The following is a 20875-nucleotide window of genomic DNA, read 5'->3' as shown; positions in this document are numbered from 1 at the left end:
TGCCAAACGGAATGACGTATTTGAAAAGAAAAATTTAGCAGCATGGAGAGATTGTAGAAGCTCTAATGGTTGTGGTAGAAACGAGAGTGACTAGTGTACAATTTGTGTAGTAGCTGGTATCCCACGGGTCAGTTCCAGACATGGCTCCTTTTTAGTCAAGCTTGAAGATGTAGATCTCAGCGTCTGGTCGGAATGTTTATGTGCGGGGTGCTGCGGAACACGATTCCTGGCCAGACGTCAGCGCGGGGTCTGAACGGGCCGCACAGGAAGTGTGGGCTAACAGCATTTCCCTATTGGATTTCCTTACGAGGAGAGAGGGCTGGGCTGCGAGACGGAGTGGGGGTGTGTTCACACATAATACGCAGCGGAGTGTGATTAATCAGTGGACCGTTGGCACCAGCTTGCATCAAATGGTTGACCCGCTTTTCAGGAGGGTTTTAAAGATGGATTGCATTTGAACAGCTTTCCCTCTGTTAGGCCCTATATGTATTCTTCAGATATAATGTATCATCTACAAAGCGATGATGGGGCAATATGATTTGAGTCGGTATTGTGGTAGTGGGTGTGAAGTTATAAGTTGCTGATATTGGAAGATAAATGAAATTAGGGGCGGGTAAGTCTTTGGATGGTGATGGCTGGAAAAGTGTATCACATTAAGAAGTTTTTCTGGTGAGCAAAGTTCTGGTGTTGCTTTTAAATAGCTATTATGCTATCTGCTGAAATGTATGCTGGCAGGTGCTATATCATTACTCATACCATCTGTGTTTTCAGAGTGAGTTAATTTGTCTTTGTTCTTTAATACTAGGATGAACAAGTGGTTGCAGACTACTGTAATAGTATTTTATTTTTGCAGTCAGACTTTTTCCTTTGATGTGCATGCAAGGGAAATCTGATATACTGTATCTACTGGTACTTCAAATATCAATTAATAAAATTTATTTCCTTGTTCATGCCCATGGACATATTTTATCTTATCAAATCTGATATTGGAAGCTGGTGTTACATGTGCGGGCAAATTAATGCAGAATGAGGATTTCTGAAGTATGTGAGGCTCCTATGTCATCAACACTGTTCAGTGTAATTTATTTAAGATTTTCAGAGTATTGGTTTCTCTGCTCAAGGACCACAATAAATTCCACAAATTTATACACGGAGCTGTCGATTTATGTACTACATGATGTGAAATTATGAAAATCATCTGGAATGTCCCTTTAAACTGTAGATCCTATACTGTGAAAAGTAAGTCTCTTGTTAAAGGAGAATGAAACTGAAAATTTATAGTGTACCAAATTCACAAAGTGAAGCCCCACTTTAACAGAGCCTTTCAAACTAGAGTTACTACGGCAAGATCCAGGTAACGTCAGGGTAATCTTTTTTCACTCTATTTAATAATCAAAATGGTCCCTGCAAGATGTTGCTCAGACATTGCCAAGGAACAACTTAACTTTTGTCATATTCTAGCCTACTGTAGTATTACCCTGACATTACCATGATATTACCCTGACAACCCTTCTATTAAAATGCAACTGCGGAAACAGTCCTTTTCTCAACCAGCGGGCACAACAATGCAGACAGGGAATGATTGACATGTCACACGTCGATCACGCGCATGGATTGTACCCACTGATCTCTTTGTAGTTGAGATCAGTGATTGTGTACGTAATCTACAATGTAGAACAATAGGTGGCGCTGACCGGTAGGTGTAGCAGTCGCATCAGTGGAGACATCCTCTTCATAGAAATCTACCAAAATAAGGTTTTCGGTGTGCGTCTGTTAAAACAGTACCCCTCACTCTCTCCTTCGGTTTTATTGTGATTTTAGAGGAATTTGTTCTCTGGACATTGTCCTGACGTCCCAGTAAGGTCTGTTAAAACAGGGCTTTAGATGCAAAGGGAGCAGTGCAGTGTCATGTAATACACAGCTCAAGAACAGTGGCAGAGGTGAACTGAGAAATCTTGAATCTGTGCAACAGTGAAATTGAACAAGTGTGCTTCCAGGCAGAGCTTGATAAGTTTGACTGAAGAAATCCTACAAATTTGTTGGCAAAGTTTGATATTTTAAATGTATTGGATGTCACCTTGCTGATTGCCTCATACGAAAAGAACAATAGCAGTATAAAGTAAATACAAGTAGGTGGGGCAATGATATGTGAAATGCTCATTGTACATGAGTACAGTAGTTCTCCTGGCCAATTCAACAGTCGTTCAATCATGTGAACTACCGGTAACTGGTCACTGCTACCACTGCGTGATACTGCAAAGCAAGACATTTAATCGGCATGAAATTTTCGCAAATTCCCACTGCCATTCAATCCATAGACAAGGACTTGAGTGTGTATTATAATTTCACGAATCTTGGCTCTCACAAAATTCACATGATTAAGATGCACGGGAATATTTCTTGTTTTATGGTATTGAAGGTTACTATCGTGCAGTAAGATGTTGGTTTATATTTTTTATCATTGTCATTCTTTGCATAGTTGTATGCTTTTTCCCATTTTGATTATCTCGATTTGGTTTCATGGAAGCATTTCATAAGATGTTGGAGAGGTCTTTAACCAGCTTTTTCCTTCGCGAGATCAGTTATGGATGAAAATAGTCTAAGCTGGGAAAATTCCATGCATGAAAGAAACCTGCATGCAATTTCCCCATGGGCAGCCATCAGGTGATTTAAAGTTTTTGCAATCAAACAGGAGGTAATTGGAAATGCCGTAATTGCTAATCTCTTACAAATGTACATTCAGGTCGCGTGCATTTCTGTGATTGCTGTGGGTGATTTTACGGCTCGGAGGACCATCTGTTTGAGGGTTGAGCATGCCTTAAACTACGCCAGCCATTGATTTCCCAGGAGTCAATCCTGCACGCACACACGCATGCAAACACACACACACGCACACACAGATGCGAAGCTTGGCAATGTAATTAATGACAGCGCAAGCGGGGTGTGCTACAACAGACCGATGTCGTTCTGTTCATTTACAGATTCAGAATTTATCAGTCTTCACAGGTCTTCCACATTAAGGATGTGACAATGGAGATGAGAGAAAGAGAGAGAGAGAGAGATGGAGGAGACAAACAGACATACAGACAGACAGACCAAATGAAAGACGTCTTGATGCCTGCCGTAAAATCAAATCTGACCGTTTTTTTAATTGTCGACGCAATCTTGTTGGGACATAATTAGTTGCACGTCTCGGAAGAGCTGCGTGTGAACGCGACTTTCCAGCCCAGCTGCTCAAAGTTCTAGCTTTTTTTTTTTTTCTTTTTGATTTCTAGATAGAAAGAGGGAGAGAGAGGAAGAGAAAGAGGAAGAGAAAGAGATGAGAAAGATGCTAAATTGGGTTTATCAGCGATGAGCCATTCAGGAACCAATTCAGGAAAAGGGGAATCTTGTCCACTAAGCCAAGCCTAAATGAGGAGGCTGGGCATACTGTCTGGGGTGAGACTAATTAGGGAGGGGGCAGCGAGTGGAGGCTCCAGGGGTAAGATGAGTGGAAGAGAGAAGACAGAGGGGGTAGAAGAAGTCACATGGAATGCAACAGGAGCATAAAATGTTGCTGCAAATTGTATGCCAACAGTTATCATAGCCTATTGCAGGAGGAAAGATATGTGAATTTATAAGGTGGTGGTGGGGGGGGGGGGGGGCAATGGATGCACAGCTTTCAAGATTGCTTCTTGTTTTTGTTTTGTTTTGTTTTGCTTTGAGATTGACCATATCTTTTCAGCAAGTGTAATAATTCATGGATGACACTTGTATTGTGATTTCATTATGTCCAGCATAATTATTTTCCATGATTGATGAATATATTACAAGGAGGCGTAAAATCGAAGGCAGGTCAGAAAAGGAATATTGGATGGATGAAATATAAATTTTGATGTATTACTGAACCTTGTAGTAAGACATACAACAGACTAGCAGAGAGCTCAGTATATTTGTTTTTTTTTTGTTTTTTTTTTGTTTTTTTGTCTCCTGTACACATTATTTGTATGGTTAATGCATTGGCCAGACAGTGAAGAAGTTCTTTGTTCTCTATATGCCAGTATTTCTTGAATGTTTCAGCATGATTTGAAGCTGTTTTGTCAAATTTTGCTGCACATTATTCTGTCTTGGGAAGCATAAGCTTAATCACTTCATTCTGGTGGAGGAATGCACGGAGTGATATCAAATTGTTACTATGTAAGCTCAGCATTGTCACTCTAATGCATACCGTACAGTGTATAAGCCATACATCTCACAACAATGATATTTCCCAAATTAGGGGACTTGTAATTTTGACAATATCATGGTTGGTTTAATTCTTGCTTGAGAACCACATTGATGGAATGAGAAGTTTATATTTTGTCAGGAGAAAAGTTTGTGATTTCCCTCCTTGGAAATAATAGAGCACGTAAGTGATGATATAATAGTCTCTTGTTTTAGCTTGGGTGAAACCAGGTGTCAGTATTTAAACACTTGAGCCAGGGAAAGCTGTTTAGAAACAGTTTCAATAGCTATGACATCACACTTTGGTGCTCTCTATAGAGTGCATTCGTGTTACAGTAGGTAATATATTTGTGAGTTGTTTATTTCATTATAAAAAATGTGCAAAGTTTATGAAAATAAAACCATGACAAAAATGGCAGCATAAGTACAACATCTGTATACAGTCCATTCCAAGTGTTATACATGTATGTACAGTTCATTCCAAGCATAGATGTAAGAAGTACCGGAAACTTACCAACATTTGACCAAGAAAAAACACTACAATTGTATGTCCCATTGTGTGGCATATAGACTATGATTGCAGACTGTGTATGCCCTAAATGTACAAGTGTACCCTCTTGTATCATTTGTAACCTAGAAACTTCAATCTGCAAGTTGTATATTGAGTAAGGAATGGAGGCCTACTTCCTAGTCTGTGCTCTGCACAGTCAATACAGCTACAATGTATACTGAGACCGCAGTATTTCAGGGAGGGGTAAAAATCTCTCCTTTGGCGAGTCAGTCATGTACACTTTATAGTGTCATGGGTTGAATAGGCACATACATTCTCATGGAAGATGACTTTAGAGCTGTATGAAGCTAATGTAAGAGACAGACACCTTGCACATCCATGGAGGTTCAAGATTGAGGTAAAAAAAAGCATTTAATGTGACGCAGTAAAGGTGCATTTTCATTACATGAATGTCCTGGACTTTGCTAAAAGTTTTCATATGATGTTCTCAAAAAGTATCTTGTGAGAATTAGGTTTCTCCGCTCGGCCGCTATCCTTGATGAGGTCTAATCTGTCCTGGTACCTAGGGAAGAGTGGTTTTGTCCTGGGTCCCCTCTGTCTGTAGGGCCAATTAACCCAGGGGCTTGCGCCCTCGCCTATGGTCTAGACAGGGGGCATGCCTATGTGGCTAGCATTGATGCGTAAGAGGACATGTCGAGCCATTAAGAAATCAATACAGGAAAGCGTGGCAAAATCTGTGCCCTGCCTCTGAAAACTCTTGCTAGCCTGTCTGGGCCAAGTGCCCGGGCGGCGGAAAGCTGGACAAATTGCCCAGAGTAATGTCATATTTCATCTTGTATTATCTTGTGTGAAAGTGGGAGAGACAACTTATATCGAGGGAGTGGGGATGGAGATAAAAAGAGACCGATAAAAAGAAAAAAAAAAATTACTGGGTTCAGACATGACTAAACCAATCAAAGAGGAAATAAAGGATATTATATGCTGCGAAAATAAGGGTATATAATAGATTTAAGGAGGGCAATAAAGAGGTTATCGTGTATGCATTGGACAGTGTATAGACTTAACAGTTATTCTTATCATCTTCACCTACAAAACTGCAATGTATGGTCCTGTGATCAAATTATGTAATGTTATTGTTTGTCAAATTTTTTTCAAAATAAGAATTTAAGAATCAAGTTGATTAGAATTTGTCTGATTTTCACTGAAGATTAAAGGTAGACATGCACTTTCTAGCGGAGCTGATGTTTATTGGAAGAATCGGTATTGGAAGTATCAGACAGGACAGATATTTTACAGTGATGTCATAGCGACCTATTACTACATGTGTATCTTGTGTTTGGTTGTCAGTGTGACTACCGGTATATTGTTTATGATTTGTAGTTTACTCCAAGGAGGTATCATAGAGAGGGAGAAGAAAGAAGAATCTCTCCTTTGTACCCATGCTCCGTGCCGTAGAGAAGTTATGAGCTCAATTGCAGGTATTAATGAATTGCTTTGACAAAGGGCATCACTTCTTTTTACGTACCGGTATGCAAACTTGATAGAGATTTTTTAAGGTGGATCTAAAAGACCTACAAATATACACTGTACACTATTTCTTTCAGTGTGTCTTGTGTGCTGTATTAAAAGATGGATGATAGTATGATATGAATAAGCATGTGGGGAAGAATAGTTTTCCCATCTGCTCTCACTTTGAGTGAAATTAAACTTTTCACAATAGGTGATAAGCACAATCAGGGTATGCAATCATGACTTTCTCACTTTAAAAAATTGTAACTTCTAAAAGAATGCACCAACTGACTTAAAAATTCACATGCAGCATGCCAAGACATCAGTAATCACATGTGGTAAGACAATAGCTAATTTCTTCTCATTTACTGTTAATTATTAAAGATTAATTACCAAAAAGTCCCCCAAAACCCACGTAATGCGTCAAAAAAAGCGTTTTACAACTTACGTAAAATCAAGATTTGAGGTCCATATTTTAAGTCTACCCCTATGTGTTTGGTATCAAATTAATGGATTTTTTCCTGGCATTGCTTGCATGCAATAAAAAACAGTGGTTCTTTCAGCTGGAGAAAGTTATAAGGTCTGAAGTCCCATCCTGGTAGGAGTGTAATGCTGGCTTATTTTTGTGACATTGTGACCTTTTAACCCATGCTGTACAGCTATACATGGAGAAACAGCTTATTTTTTCGCTTTTCCTGAAAGTACTGAAGACACACTACAATATGGTGTGCTGTTTGCCAATAAATGTTCAGCCAGTTTTGAGTTTTGAGCCATTTTCAAATGCTGAGTAAAATAAGTGCAGCCGTTTTTCAGTACTTTCAGTTAGGTATATCCTGATTTGACTACTTTAAAGAATCTTTTCCCCTTATTGAATATCCTTGTTTTTTTAACCATGAATTGTACATATGTAGAAATCTATTGTGTGAAAATTTTAGCAAATTTGAGCAATAGGAACTTATTTTTTTATATTTTTACAAATTGCTGAGCATAAATAAGACCGATACACGCCCATGTAATACTGCATGAAGGTCATATGATAAGTGTTCCGTGTTCATATTTCAATGCTTGTTCAATTTCTAAAGATATCATAAGCAAAAACATAGTATTTTGGCTTAATATGTCATTGTTTGAGTGTCACAGCTTGGATATCAACTCAAGTCATCATAAATCTCACATTCATTCTTCTATCTGTGTTTACAAATATGAGAATTGATCCAAACACTGTGCGCACATTCAAGGTCAAACTGTACAGATAATTTTTTAGATGAAAAATATAATACCTTCCAAAGTACCAGCCCTAATTTCATAAAAATTTGTAATAATGGCCACTATATGTCTGTTACCTATTCCTGAAAGTTTCGCCTCTTCACTCTTTGGCAAAAGTGAAATATGATAAAATATGTAAAAGTGGTTTTATTTGAATTCAAAATAATGCCTACAAAATTGATCATCCATTTCGAGAAGTGAAAATATGAAATTCATTCATATTTTGTGATATGTCATGGCTATGTGCTGGTGGTGAATGAAAGGGATATTTATCAGGAATATCTAACAGCAATATCAGATGAAAAAAGCATTCTCCTTTTTTTTAATGAATTTTTCCAATATATTAGTCATTTCAATGTAATTCGACACCCCTAATTTAAATGCTAATTTATGCGCAGTTTAATGCAAAATTTTGACTCTTTCTTTACATGAAATGAAAATTTGAACACTCAGCTACAACAAACAACAAAAAAAGCATTTTCACCAAGTTTTTTCATTTTTGCCCTGTTACACAATTGCATACCCTGATTGTGCTATTGACCAATAGATCTCTGCTTTCTAAAAGGTTTGCTCTAATCTGAAATGTATATTTAAGAACTCATAAAAGGGGCCACAATCAGCCCCATGGGAAGTCTTTGTGGAGCCCACCAAGGTTAAAAATACTATAGAGACTGCAGAGAATTATGCATTTGATATTAAACTTTTGAACTGAATAGGCAATGCCAAGAGTATGGGGTACACAGGTCTGGTACGAGGCTATCCCCCTAGACTAGACATTCTGGCAAGCTGTAAAGATTTCTGTTTCAATCTCTGTGGCCAGCCGCCTGCCACCGTAATGTATCTAGCAGCGCCACTTGCTAGCCCCATAAAACTCACTTTGCCCTCCATAACTTGCCACCACTCTCTGTGTCACCAACAATTTCACACCCTCACCGTCATGCGTGCCCCGCTGGCTAGCCGGCAGGAGAGATGGCGATCAATTCTCGATTCTCGGTGTCTGTGTGCAAGGCGAGGAGAGGTGAGGCGAGGCGGTCAGGAGTTGAGTCTTCTCTCGGGAGGGATGGGATGTGGTCAATTGTGAAGTGACCGATGCCTGACCCGCGTGGTCCATCAACAATTCTATTACACTGCCTCTCCACCTGGCTCTGTCATTTTTTAATCTGAGGCAAATTTGTCAACCATGTGCCATTAGCGTGCATTAGCCCAATAAATCGGTCTGTGTGATAGGAAATATGTACATCCAGAATTTATCAAATGGGTAAAGAAATTGCAGCCAATAGGTCTACCGTATAAAGCAACGTGATGTATTATCTATCGCAGAAACCAGACTAGTCAAGATCCGCAAATTAAAATGCACATAGTTCTTGTCTACACTATGCGTTGAATGCCAGTGACAATGCACAAAAATGTCATTCCCCTAAAGGCCGTTGGCTTCAATTCACACAAATTTCATGCCACAAAAATATCTGTCTCTATAGTAACTTCCCATAGATGAAACTAGGACTGTAAGAACTCTTTTGGCTGTAGATCATGTAAATATTTCACCTCAATACATTTTGATAAACAGGTCATACATTTGTCAAATCCATGGATTGTTATTTCATTTCTTCCTTGTTGTTGTTTTTTTTTTCCCAGATCATTTTATGAGTGGTTTGTTGTCAAAGTGCTCAATTATTGTAGGTGAAAGTGAATGGAATGATGTAGTACTACTCAAATTATGATAAGAATTATGTCACAAGTAATGATAAGATGCCTGCAGGTGTCAAAGAATCAAATCCAAGTTCTCTTTCTCCTCTTACACAATATCAACACGCACTCCTAACAAACAAATCAATATATAAATAAACGTAAATGTTTCTACAAATGATATTTTCATATTTAATCCAATGTTCTGATAGGTGTGACAGGGAGGAGGATCATTTGCAAAGAGAGCTGATATATTCAAAGTAGACAAGAGATGAGTGTTTCCGGATATGTGTTTCTCTTATCCTTTGTTTTCACTGCTTCAGATTTCTCAGCCTGAACGACAGCATCACGCTGAGCGTGTGGAACCACCGGAAGATCCACAAGAAGCAGGGTGCCGGCTTTCTGGGCTGCGTCAAAATACTGGCGCACGCCATCCAGCGACTCAAAGACACAGGATGTAAGTTAATCCCTCATCTGCCTTGCTTGCTCCATCCGGGGGCAGGAACCACTGGCATGGCATACGTGGCGTCATCCGCTGCGGCTCACCCAGCCCGCTGGGGGGAATCAATCGGGAGTGGGTTAGAGCTTGGGGTAAAAGGGGGGGGGGGGGCTCTGAAAGGGCTTGAAGATCGAGGAAGGGGAGGGGATGTTTTGGGAGGGGCGCAAAGTTCCGACCATTGTCGAGAAATTATGGCTACCTTCCCTTGTCTTTTAGATTAAAGCTGAAGTCATCTAGACTAGGGAGAGATGGGTTAACTATGAAATAATTTGCAGCCTTTCTAGCCATGTGATGCAGAATTAGAAGAGCATTATCACTATTATTAACTCTATTCTCGCAAGAGTGCCGAAATACAGCCAGAGCAGGTCAATTTCTTTCCATCTGCTCATTGGTGAAGCCCTTGTGCATGCCATCCATAGAGAAAAGTTTATCTCAAAGAGATGCTAGCGTGATGCCTGAAGCGTGCCAAGAAAAAGTCTGACCAGATAAACCTAGTGGGCTGGCACTTATTCTGCAACCAGTTTGTCATGAGAGGGATGCATACGTCACTTAGTTTCTATATTTGATGTGAAGGGTCTCCATGCTTCCTGTCTGCCTATATACTGTGTCATGATTGTTGTAGGCTGTGAAAGAGGAGGGGGTCATTAATTCTGCATTGGTGTCAAACAACATCGTGTAGGAAAAGCCTGTACAAAGGACTGGAGCAGAGTCACCTGCTGTGTAAAACAGCATACTGAGCATAGACTTGCGCTGGCTTCTGTCTCTTCAAGAAAATGTGCCTTCTTAGTAATTCAGAAAGAATATATAATCTGTTCAATGTACTAGAAAAAAAAAATCTGTTTAAAATCCCATTTATTATTCATCTGATTGCATGGTGCACTATAGCAATGGCAAACAAAAGTTGTTGGAAATGAAGTTTGAATGAAACCTATATGAAGGCGCATATGAAGGCGCAACTGAAATGGTTTTTAAAAAAAAAGAAAACCAACTTTTAACTTATTGGCTCTTTCAAAATTGGGAAGGACAAAAATTATTAGCTTTTGGATATGTGATCATCAGAATACTTGATAACAAAGATGATGCATATAATGCTGCTGTATAGGTTAATTTGAGTCACCGGCCTTGTGGTCATACACAGTGAGTGTTATTGATATGTAATCTTTCTTATTCACAGACCAGAGACTTGATCTATGCAAACACAAACCAGAGGATGGTGACAACATTCGTGGCCAGATTGTCATCAGCCTGACGTCGCGGGACCGGGTGGGCTCCTCCGCCAGTGGGGCGGTGGTCGACTCGCGCAACATCAACCCTCTTCCCATGCTCCCGTCAGATCCCAACGAGTTACCGGACGGGTAAGAACCTTCACACTTTTTGGAGGGTGTCATGTCCTTGTTTGATTTCCTGGGCCAATGAAGCTGTTCAATTTCAAACACCTGGGCCTGTACAGTATGTCCCCCCAAAAAATGACAATCAGATTTTCGCATTGATAACACCCAATATGATTAAACTGTCTAAATGCTACTTCAAGGTCTTAAAATATGACATCTTAGCTCTATTTTGCAGAAAACCCCATTCAATTTGGTAAAGCGGTCACAGAGAAATGTGGATTGTTGTAAAGCATGTCATGAGTCTGATTCTTCCAAGTTCAGCGCTTCGATGCTCTGTGTGTGAATACAATAGACAAAACTTGGAGGGAAGAGATTCCTGACATCCTCTACAAAATTCCTCATTTCTCTTTGACCACTGAAGCAAATCAAATGGGGTTTTCTGTGAGATGTGGGCAATGAGTTATAGTTTCATACCCTGAATTTGTATTTAGATTGATTCTTTATTTCTAAAGATATCATTGCGGAGCTCACGTTGTAATTTTTTTGGGGACATACAGTAGTACAGTCATTGTAGACTAGCATATATGCATCACTTGTAACAATGGCTGATGAGGGAGTCGTGGCTGAAGTGTCCCTAAATGAGTCAGGTATCTACCAGTACTCTCTCTTTTGGTGCTCAGATATGTGCATGGCTATATGGTGAGTAGAAGACTCTTGAAGTATTAGCTGACACTGGCTCTTGAGAGCAGGTAGGGCATATTCTAGACCAGTTGCACATCACAGAGAGTGATATGCAGTTACATGGTGGTTAAAGGGTTAAATTGTGAAAGAATGCCCAAAACCTCTGCCTCGATTCCCGAAATCTCTGCCGCTTTCCTCATCGACATAAGAGGGAGCATGGACGTGGATTGAGCCATCACTTTGTGTGCCGGCATTGACAGACTTGTGATCCAAAACATTTGATTTTGATTTTTATTTAAATATTGAATAATGATTAGTTTTATGTGACCACTGAGGAAGCACTTGAATGGTTGTAAGCAAGTAACCACAGCCCTGATGGCTGCAAGTCCCCTCAGAAGACCCAGGCAGTGGAGGATAGAGCTTGCCTAGGGGCACAACCACCGGCAGGCTGGGGACTTGAACCAGGAACCTTATGATTAAAAGTCAGTGTTCTAACCACTTAGCCACAACAGCACATTGCTGCATGAATAGCCTCAAAATGATCATCATGATGATTAAAAACATTTATGAAGTATCTACCACTACATTTGGTAGTGCTATATGGAGTAGAATAACCCAAGCAGACCTGATATTAGTGACCAAGACCACAAGACCCAGTTTTTGTCCCATTTCATAGCAAGTGGCTGTTGGCTTTTGGGTTTGTGTGACACAGTGCATTGTTAGCCATCAAATCATAATACATGAACATTTTACGTTCGGCGCTCTATGTGATTTGTGTTTTCATGGCATATATTACATAGAAAAGCAACTCCCATTCTTTCGGAGTAATTTTCCCCCTTCTAACATGTTACACTGCAACTTAGCCCCAGACCTTTGCCACTTTATGAGAAACTCTGTGAGAAAGTGTGTTTGTAAATTTATTGACATAACATCCAAGTGACATTGGACTTTCCTGGAAATTTTTACAAGCCAGTCCAGACGGTTGTTATCATCATTTCAGATTGCGTTTACCTAGGACAATCTGTTTCATGATGTCTTGCTCTCTTCATTAGGAGGAAAAACGCCATTGAATCGTGAGAATTCTCAGGATAATTAACAATCATGTGAGCAGATGATGTGTTTACACTTTGAAATGCATGGGAGATAATCTTAGCACACTACCTCTCTCCCAACCATCAATCCCCTCACCCTACCATCATAAATCACATGGGTAATATCTTGCACAAGTCATTAAAACAGAGAAGACGCTTTGCAGTGTAGCCCGTACTAAACACTCCTCGTTCACTTTAAAATGAACAGCGGGAATTTACTGTCTGATTACAGGAACACACCTTTCCCTCGCATTCAATGATGGAGTCTTCAGGTAAACGTGTTTGACAGGCGGAGACGCCGTATCCGTCAAATAGGACTGTTGATCAAGGGTACATATGGAGAGAGTTTGCTCATGTATGTACAGAGATGACGAGGAATGTTTAATTTACGTGTCGGACTGTGCACTTGGGTGCACATGGCCTTGGATTCTACTGAGAATGCATGATATTGGGAACCAAATGGTCATCAAGTGGATAAGTCATTAGCTTTTGCCAAGCTCAATGTAAAAGCCATGCATTGCAGAAGTATCCAAATACGAGCTGTGCTGTCAAGATGTTTGACATAGATCTTTGTATACACCTCCATGGAGTTATTTTCTATTTCAAATATTTCTTTTTTTTTCCTCTCTCTTATGAAATTCATTGCGAGGCTTAACGTTCAAAGTCAATCTTTGCATGTGTAGATGTAGGCTTTTGAATGTTGTGACATTAAAAGTAAATGCAAGACCAGCACATCTATAGTAGAAATCAGGAGTTTTTTTCATGTCTGTTTTATGATAATCTGAAATGAATTCTCTCTGTCATAGAAAGGAAAGATGAATACTTTTTGTTTCTGTTCAAATTGATCATGCAAAGCTTAAATCAAGTAAAACAACAATGCGAGTGACAAGTGAACCGAAATCAACAGTAAAAAAATGACAGAGCTAAGAATAAATATTTGACAATTCTGACAGCAACAAATTGCTATGTACTCAGAACTACAAGAAATATTTGTACTGTAATGTTTCTGACTTCTAAGATATTGTTTTCCAAAGTGTTGCAAGTCTTTGATGTGACATGACTGCGGCTTTCTTTATCAACACTTCATGACTAAAGCCCTGTGTCTTATGGCCTGTGATAGTTCAATGTTCCATCAGAAATTTGCTTTGAGGTTTAGCAAAATAAGAAGAGCCTGGACTTGCAGGGTGTATGTGATCAGCCAAGTTCATACATTTTCTTTTTTTTTTAGCCCAACTGGAAAAAAAAAAAACATTTGGAAAATTGCCTAACTGAGAGTGTTATTGACGTGATGATAAATTGATTACAAGCTTTGAACCAATATAGAAGAAAAACACCGGTGTTAATAAGTTTCTTCACCTGTTGCCAGGGTAATTTTGTATCGTAGCTTGTACAAGCGGTTAGATCATCGCTCCCCTTCAATGAAGCATGACACTGATACGACGAGGCGCGACCTGATTGACCTTCAGAGTGTCAGTCATTCATATATAGCTGCAGAAAATTTGTCGGGTGATGAGCAAACACCTCCACGAGTTGTTGCTGCCATTGATTGGATTAGATTTCTTAGACGTGAGGGTGTGAGGTTCTACCAAGGTATAAATCCATCTGTAGAGAAGTTGTGGATATTTCAGACCTTTTTGGGGTCACTAGTGATTGTTGGAAGTAACCCAGGGATGTTGGCCTCAAAACTGGGCACAATGATAGCTTGTTTTGGCCAAGAACAATTGCCTTACTGTCATATTTTCCAAATGATTTGGTATTAAGACTTAATGGCTTTCTTTGGTTCTCAAAGGTGTTATCAAATGTTGATGGCTTTAGATTTAATAGAGTGAAATGCATTCACAAAGATAGGCTTATACACGTAGATATTAAACACATTTTTTGATGTGATTAAAAAAAGTATGCACATGCCTTTCATTGAACTGTAGCATTGCAATAGCATGTGTGGTGAGGTTTACTTTCTGGCATAGCATGCAAGAGAGCATGTTAATTATTACTCATCTTTGCATCCTGCCTTAAACCAGAGAAATGTGTGTGGTTTCTGCCTCTTCGCTATCAGAGGCGACGTTACCTGATAGATTAGTCTGGGATATCATGACGCTAATTAATGTTACTATGATTATTTGCATGTTATTTTGAGTAGCAAGTATATTAAAGAGGTAATGCGTTATGAATCTTTCGCAAAAGTGTATCACTTTGGATTGGTGTTATTACAGGCTGGTATTGACACCCAACATCAAAATAATGCAGATGATACTGAAGAGTAAACATGCTTCTTTATATCTGCTCTGTATAACTGACAGTTTCGTAACAATTTATGATGTTTTCCAAGCGCACGATGTAGATGATTACCTGAGTTATACAATTTTTAGTACAGCATTCATACTCCGCAAGACACAATCTGTGGGTTACGTTTCGTTCCTCACTGCCTATCGTGGCTCTCTGGAAAAATCATCTACCAGTAATTGCCCTTCTCCAAACAGGTGCCGATTTATACTCCTGGGTAGAGGGGGCTAATTGTCTTGATGAAGGACAAATATGACAGTCCTTGATTGGATTCCAAACCCACAACCTCCCTGGTTGTGGTTTGACTGTCGAAACCATTACACCACGCCGCCTCCTCAAGTTCAAGTGTGAGATATTTAATTTATTCACGCTGCACTTGATCAACAACATAAGTGATGATGTACATCAGAGTCATGCATTACGTGTAGATGGTACAACTGGTTTGGTCGCTTTAAGAAAACTCATGTACAGCTTGAAACTTCCAAATACATGTTTGTTTGTTTTTTTTTCCAAAAGTACTTGTATGTTAGAACAATAAAATTTTTCAGTGGCACAAATTCTTGGCTTTAGCGTGAAGCAGATGGAAAAGTGCTATATACATTCTTATACCTGATGCCCCTGTTCCGCTGACCTTCAGAAACTCACCTGATTCCCAAAATACAAAAATTTCAGCTTTCCTGTAGGTTCTGATGAAATATTAGCTGATGAGCTCTTGAGACTTGTACTGAGACTCACCAAGGGTGATATCATTTCCAAAAAGGTTGTAGGACCTGGACCCAAGTCACCCTGTCTGATGACTGTTACTCATTGGACACTCAACAGACCGTAATAGGACGTCAGCTGGACACGCCAGATAGCCGCATAACACAAATCTGATACATCAGACTGACTCAGCGCTTGTCTGACACTGACTTGACTTGCGACTGGTAATGGCGTCCGATGGCGAACTAAGCTCTGAGCATATAGTTACTTCATCAGAGAATCTTGCCTCGTCGGATCATACCCGACGCATCTGGCACTGACCTTATAGTCGACCAACACAAATCATATTCATTGGACTGTGATATGATACACTCCTGAGAGTGACCTGAACACACACACAAAAAGACTTCGCTTTCAACGAGTAACCAATGGGCAAAAAGCTCTGTGAAAGAGGGGTATGACAAGCCTTCAACTACCTTTATTACTTGTTTCAGCCTGACTTGATTCACAAAGATCATACGTTTGTATTTCATAGAGAGGCTCACAGTGGGTATACAGTGTAGTGGGTGGTTGGAGAAAGTGTGTCTAGATTTGATACCAAATATATTTTCTTCTACCTTGCATATTAAAGAACAGTTACATCTAGATTGTACACTTGTCCAGATTGAAATCACTGAATGTCTAGGGCAACTTCGGCATTGTGTCATTTTTGTGAAATGTTTTTTAATAGCAAGACTTGTGCGTCTGAATCTGATGAATGCTCTGAACGATGTGCAACCTTTAATGCTGACTTCCTAGATTGCGGTGACAAAATAGGTCCATTAGTAATGCTCTGAATTTGCTCAGCCAATGTGTCAAGGTCAATTAGAGTCTAAATTGTTATTCACTTTTACTGGGGGTGCTTGTAAGTCAGACAGTGTCTCAAGGGTTGAATGTACTTTTTCTCTTTTTTTTCCCCCTGAAGGGTATTCCCCATAATCCAGGCTACAGTGGGAAAGGACCTACAGAAGTTTAAGACAGTGCGAAATCAGCAAATATAAGATAGATTTAAGTTGGTTATCAAAGACCCCGTTTACAGTGCGGTGCTGGGCCAAGCCGTGGCTGAGCTGCGACCGAGCCCAGCCTCAATTGCGGGGCCAAGCCCTGCAATTTTGTCCGTTTACACTGCTGGGCTCGGCCGCGCTATTAATTCAAACCTTTCAATATTTTGTCGTAGTGGCGCTCTGTTTGTAAACAAACGCAATTTGGTATAGCCTGGTTTTCAAGACCCTTTGCTAACTGGATTCCGTGGCGACGAAGTCGCCGTTTGGGCAAAGGCCTTTGCCGAAGGAAAAATCCTTTGCAGGACAAAACCACCTTAAACTATACTAGTTTCCGACGTTGAGGGGGTTAATATCGTGAATAGCGAAATAGTACGGGCAGAGGGTCTGGAAGCCAAACTAAAATTGGCCGCACATTTGGCCCAGTTTGCGTTTACACCCAGAAGAGGCCGGGCTCGGCCGAGACCACCTCCAGAGCGTGGCCAAATGCGCGGCCAATTTTGGCCTCACATTTGGCCTTTTGCGCGTTTACACTGAAATGAAGGAGGGCTCGGCCGCGGCTGATCCGCGGCCGAGCCTCGCACTGTAAACGGGGTCTAATATCAATGTTAAGGGATTTTTCATTTTTGTGCCTGTTACATGATAAAAACACTCTTTCCTCGTCATTTCTAAGAAATATTCTAGTTTTGCCCAATGGGTGTGATGATCTAGCACCCTAACTTAGTACAATTTGTCTCCTTGTCTGTTTCCCTATTCGTATTCCATCCGTATTTGAAGTTTATGTGTTGATGGTAACAATAAGTAATGTGTAATGCTCTATGTCCACTTTACCAAGGTGCTAAAGTTACAGTGCCCTATACAACATGGTCTTATTACAAATGCAGAATAGGAGATTAAGATCAAACATCGTAAAGATTTTTGTATCTTAATTGTTACCCCCTCCTAAAGTTTATCTCCTGTATTCATCTATCTAGTTGTATCTTTAAGCTCTATGTCTTTGATTTCTCTCTGGTTTATGAACTGTAGTTTGGTAAAAATTTATTTCAAATCGTAGTTGGAAATGTTGTGAGAGTATTTTTGTTTTGTTTTGTTTTATTTCATAAGCTCACTATCGTATTGGTTTTTGGTCGAGGCTAGAATAGGACCTTTTCTGTGCTATCATAACTAAGGAGTTCATTCACTACTTAATTTGACTTCACTACAATTATTGTGTGGCACTATTAATCTCTAATTAGGGCATTATCATTTTCATTGCGAAGTTCCACTGTTTTTTAAATTTACGATGTTAGCTTGACATGAGTATATTTGTCTCTATCCATGCAGCACGGAAGCACGTGATAAAGTGTTCACAATGAGATTTGTGTTCTAGCTTTTCTGGCTCCACTCATGTAAAGATATTATAAACCTGTTAATTATCATTAATTCTCATCTACAACCTTGTAGCGATCCATGCTAGTTATATGGCAGTATTGTACTTTTACCTTTATTTTGTTTTGTCTGTGTGGGATTCCACAAGGAGCCACACATTCAGGTCTTGAGCTTGACTAACCACTTGGTTTTTAGTGACTGCGATGTAGACTGAAAATTGTCTTTAAATATTCAAACCCAGGAAGGTATTATGTCTTTGTGAAAGTAATTTGCTTGAATTGTGGGATGGTCGATTGCAAAGTTTGTGCAGCTTTTATTGTTTTCATAGTGTCATGATATTTCCTGCTGTTTACATCTGTTGTTATATTGCTTTCATAGTGTCATTAGCTTCCTTCATAACTTTTAATCCATCGTTTGCTTGTTGTTGCCAAATAAGTGAAGGATCTCCAGCTTTGTGGAGACAGAGAGCCTGGCAGAATCCACAAATGATTCATTTGCTGGGATTTTAGTTTCAGTCATATTTGCGAAGAGTTTCCTGTCTCTGTGTGTAGTAGGAAGTGTCTCTTGCTTCAAGTTTATGTGCTCTGTCTTAGTATAAAAGCTTTGTGCTTCAATACGTATGTAATTTTTTTGTTTTTTTTTAAAGGTCATTATTAGATCATTAGTAGGAAGATGAACACAATATAATGAATCCAACCAGCAACTCCTCAAATTCAGTGTTTTCTCTGTAAGAGCTTTTTCAGAGGGGAGTTCCTTATTGTTTAAGTCACCAACTAATAGTAAGTGCCTTCTCCACATTTATAAAGAAAAGGAAAATGCCTTTTTTGTTTCATTATAAAGCGGCAGTATATGGTAATCAGGATCTTGATGTGGCTCCACCGCAAAGCAGTAAATAATTTTAATAGCATCAGTCACCTTTGTTCCCCTGCCTTCTGTACCACCAAAGACAGTACTTCCCATACTCCCCATGTGGTAACATATTCACAGGAGTAGTAAATAATGTATCTTAGTTACCATGCACCCATGTTCATCTTAAGTGATTAAGTCAGTGGCCTAGAAGTCAGCTTGTCTAGACAGCTCCTTATCCCGTCCGGCCGGAACTCTTTCTCAGAATTCAATCAAAAGTCTCACCCTGCCGAATGATGTAATATTTCCCCTTCCAACGTACAAGCTCGTCTCCAACCCCACTCCTCGGGTCCCAGCCTGCCATATGCTTCAGTCATTGTGTTTTGAGATGTTGTCAAGCACAATGCTGACGAGGAGCTATGAGAGAAAGTACAGCGTGACCTCGGTTATCCAGCAATCGCATATTTGTATCTCTGTTACCCGAACATGGGCTGACACACATCATTCTCTGTGCATTTTCATGCTTCTTTAGTGAAAAATTTTACTATTAAAGACTGAATACAACACCTCAATTCTCTTGCAAATACTAGGCATTTAGAAAGTCGGGACATAAATGCTGAGTGCTGCGATATTTATCTCATCCAAAATGCTCTTGCATAGAGGATGAGATGCTCCTCAGCTGATGAGTTGCAGTTCTAATCTTTCCCATGATGGAAACATGTTTACATACCCACTATCAAAACACATTTGCAAAGGCCTTTGTTGTTGTTATTTTTTTAACATAGCTTCAATTGAGTAGTATGAATATTTGCAAGCTGCACAGAAAGAAAGAAAAACGTCTGGTACCTCTTTGGTTGTTCAGACCCAAATTTACAGTTCATAGAAAGGTATACCTTGCATATATATATATTGAAATTACATGAAAGCTTCAGATGTTTACTTTCAGAACAAGCTTCTGACATCTCATTACTGTTTTACTCATTGCTCATCGTGTATGTCTTTATTTGTTTTGTTTTTTCTAACAAAATCAAAATATTCATAGTTTTAATACATATCTACATGAACAATGTGTATCCTCAACATATTCAGTATGGTGTCTGAGTGGTCATGTACCATTCAGATCAAATTTTGACTCCATCAAAAGAGAAGATGAAAAAGAAAATGAAGAAAAAAGCCTAACATTTTTTTTTCCTGGTGAGACAATTACCTGGACTTTGATGCATATCAGTTAAGAGAGATAAGGTTTGACACACAGTATGCAAAAGTAACACATATATCTGTCATTGGAGATGTGTAGATGATGTAATAGCTGTCTAGACTGCTGGATAATGAGTGGGTGGTTGCCTGTCTGTACGGTTACAGTGCCTCCTGGAACCAAATTAAATCTTAATCTAACAGTCATACATGAGATTTAATGTCTTGATTATTGAAACTAACTATGCTAGCACTAACTGCTAGCTATGACACTGCCAAGGGATCATTAACTTTTCCATTACTTAACCATCTAGAGAATATTGTGGTGAAGAGCATTTATGTTAACTGGAAGTTAGTAAACTTTTACAGTGGTTCACACCCGAACTTTCTCCGTCATCCAGGTTGGCCAATTAGAACTTTAATTTAGATGGGCTGTGAGCAAATCTCCCCCGGAGTCTAAATATTAGTCACAGTTATGAGGAGAGTTGACGCTGCTTTCAAACTGATGAAAGATCTGCCAAAAGTGGATCTCTCTGACCTACTTTGTCCAGTGAAATGAGTGCCAAGTCCCAAGAGGCCATAGGATGTATGATGATATCATCAGCTGAGAACCAGAAGGGCGCTAGATTGCGTTCTAAGGTTTGAGTATCGAAACATTCAATTTT

The 20875-nt window shown here is 39.5% G+C and overlaps 1 protein-coding gene across 1 annotated transcript in view; it reads left to right on the top strand.

The window, feature by feature from the left end:
• LOC140231381 (E3 ubiquitin-protein ligase SMURF2-like) overlaps window positions 1-20875 on the top strand; it is a 70532-nt gene that overhangs the window by 34841 nt on the left and 14816 nt on the right. The window contains exons 4-5 of the mRNA XM_072311505.1: window positions 9499-9632; window positions 10849-11029. Coding sequence (XP_072167606.1) covers window positions 9499-9632; window positions 10849-11029 — 315 coding nt within the window. The remainder of the gene's footprint in view (window positions 1-9498; window positions 9633-10848; window positions 11030-20875) is intronic.

Source organism: Diadema setosum, chromosome 8 (assembly GCF_964275005.1).
Source record: "Diadema setosum chromosome 8, eeDiaSeto1, whole genome shotgun sequence".
Classification (NCBI taxonomy): domain Eukaryota; kingdom Metazoa; phylum Echinodermata; class Echinoidea; order Diadematoida; family Diadematidae; genus Diadema; species Diadema setosum.
Note: the sequence above shows the minus strand (reverse complement) of the source record. Positions and strands in the feature narration are given on the sequence as shown.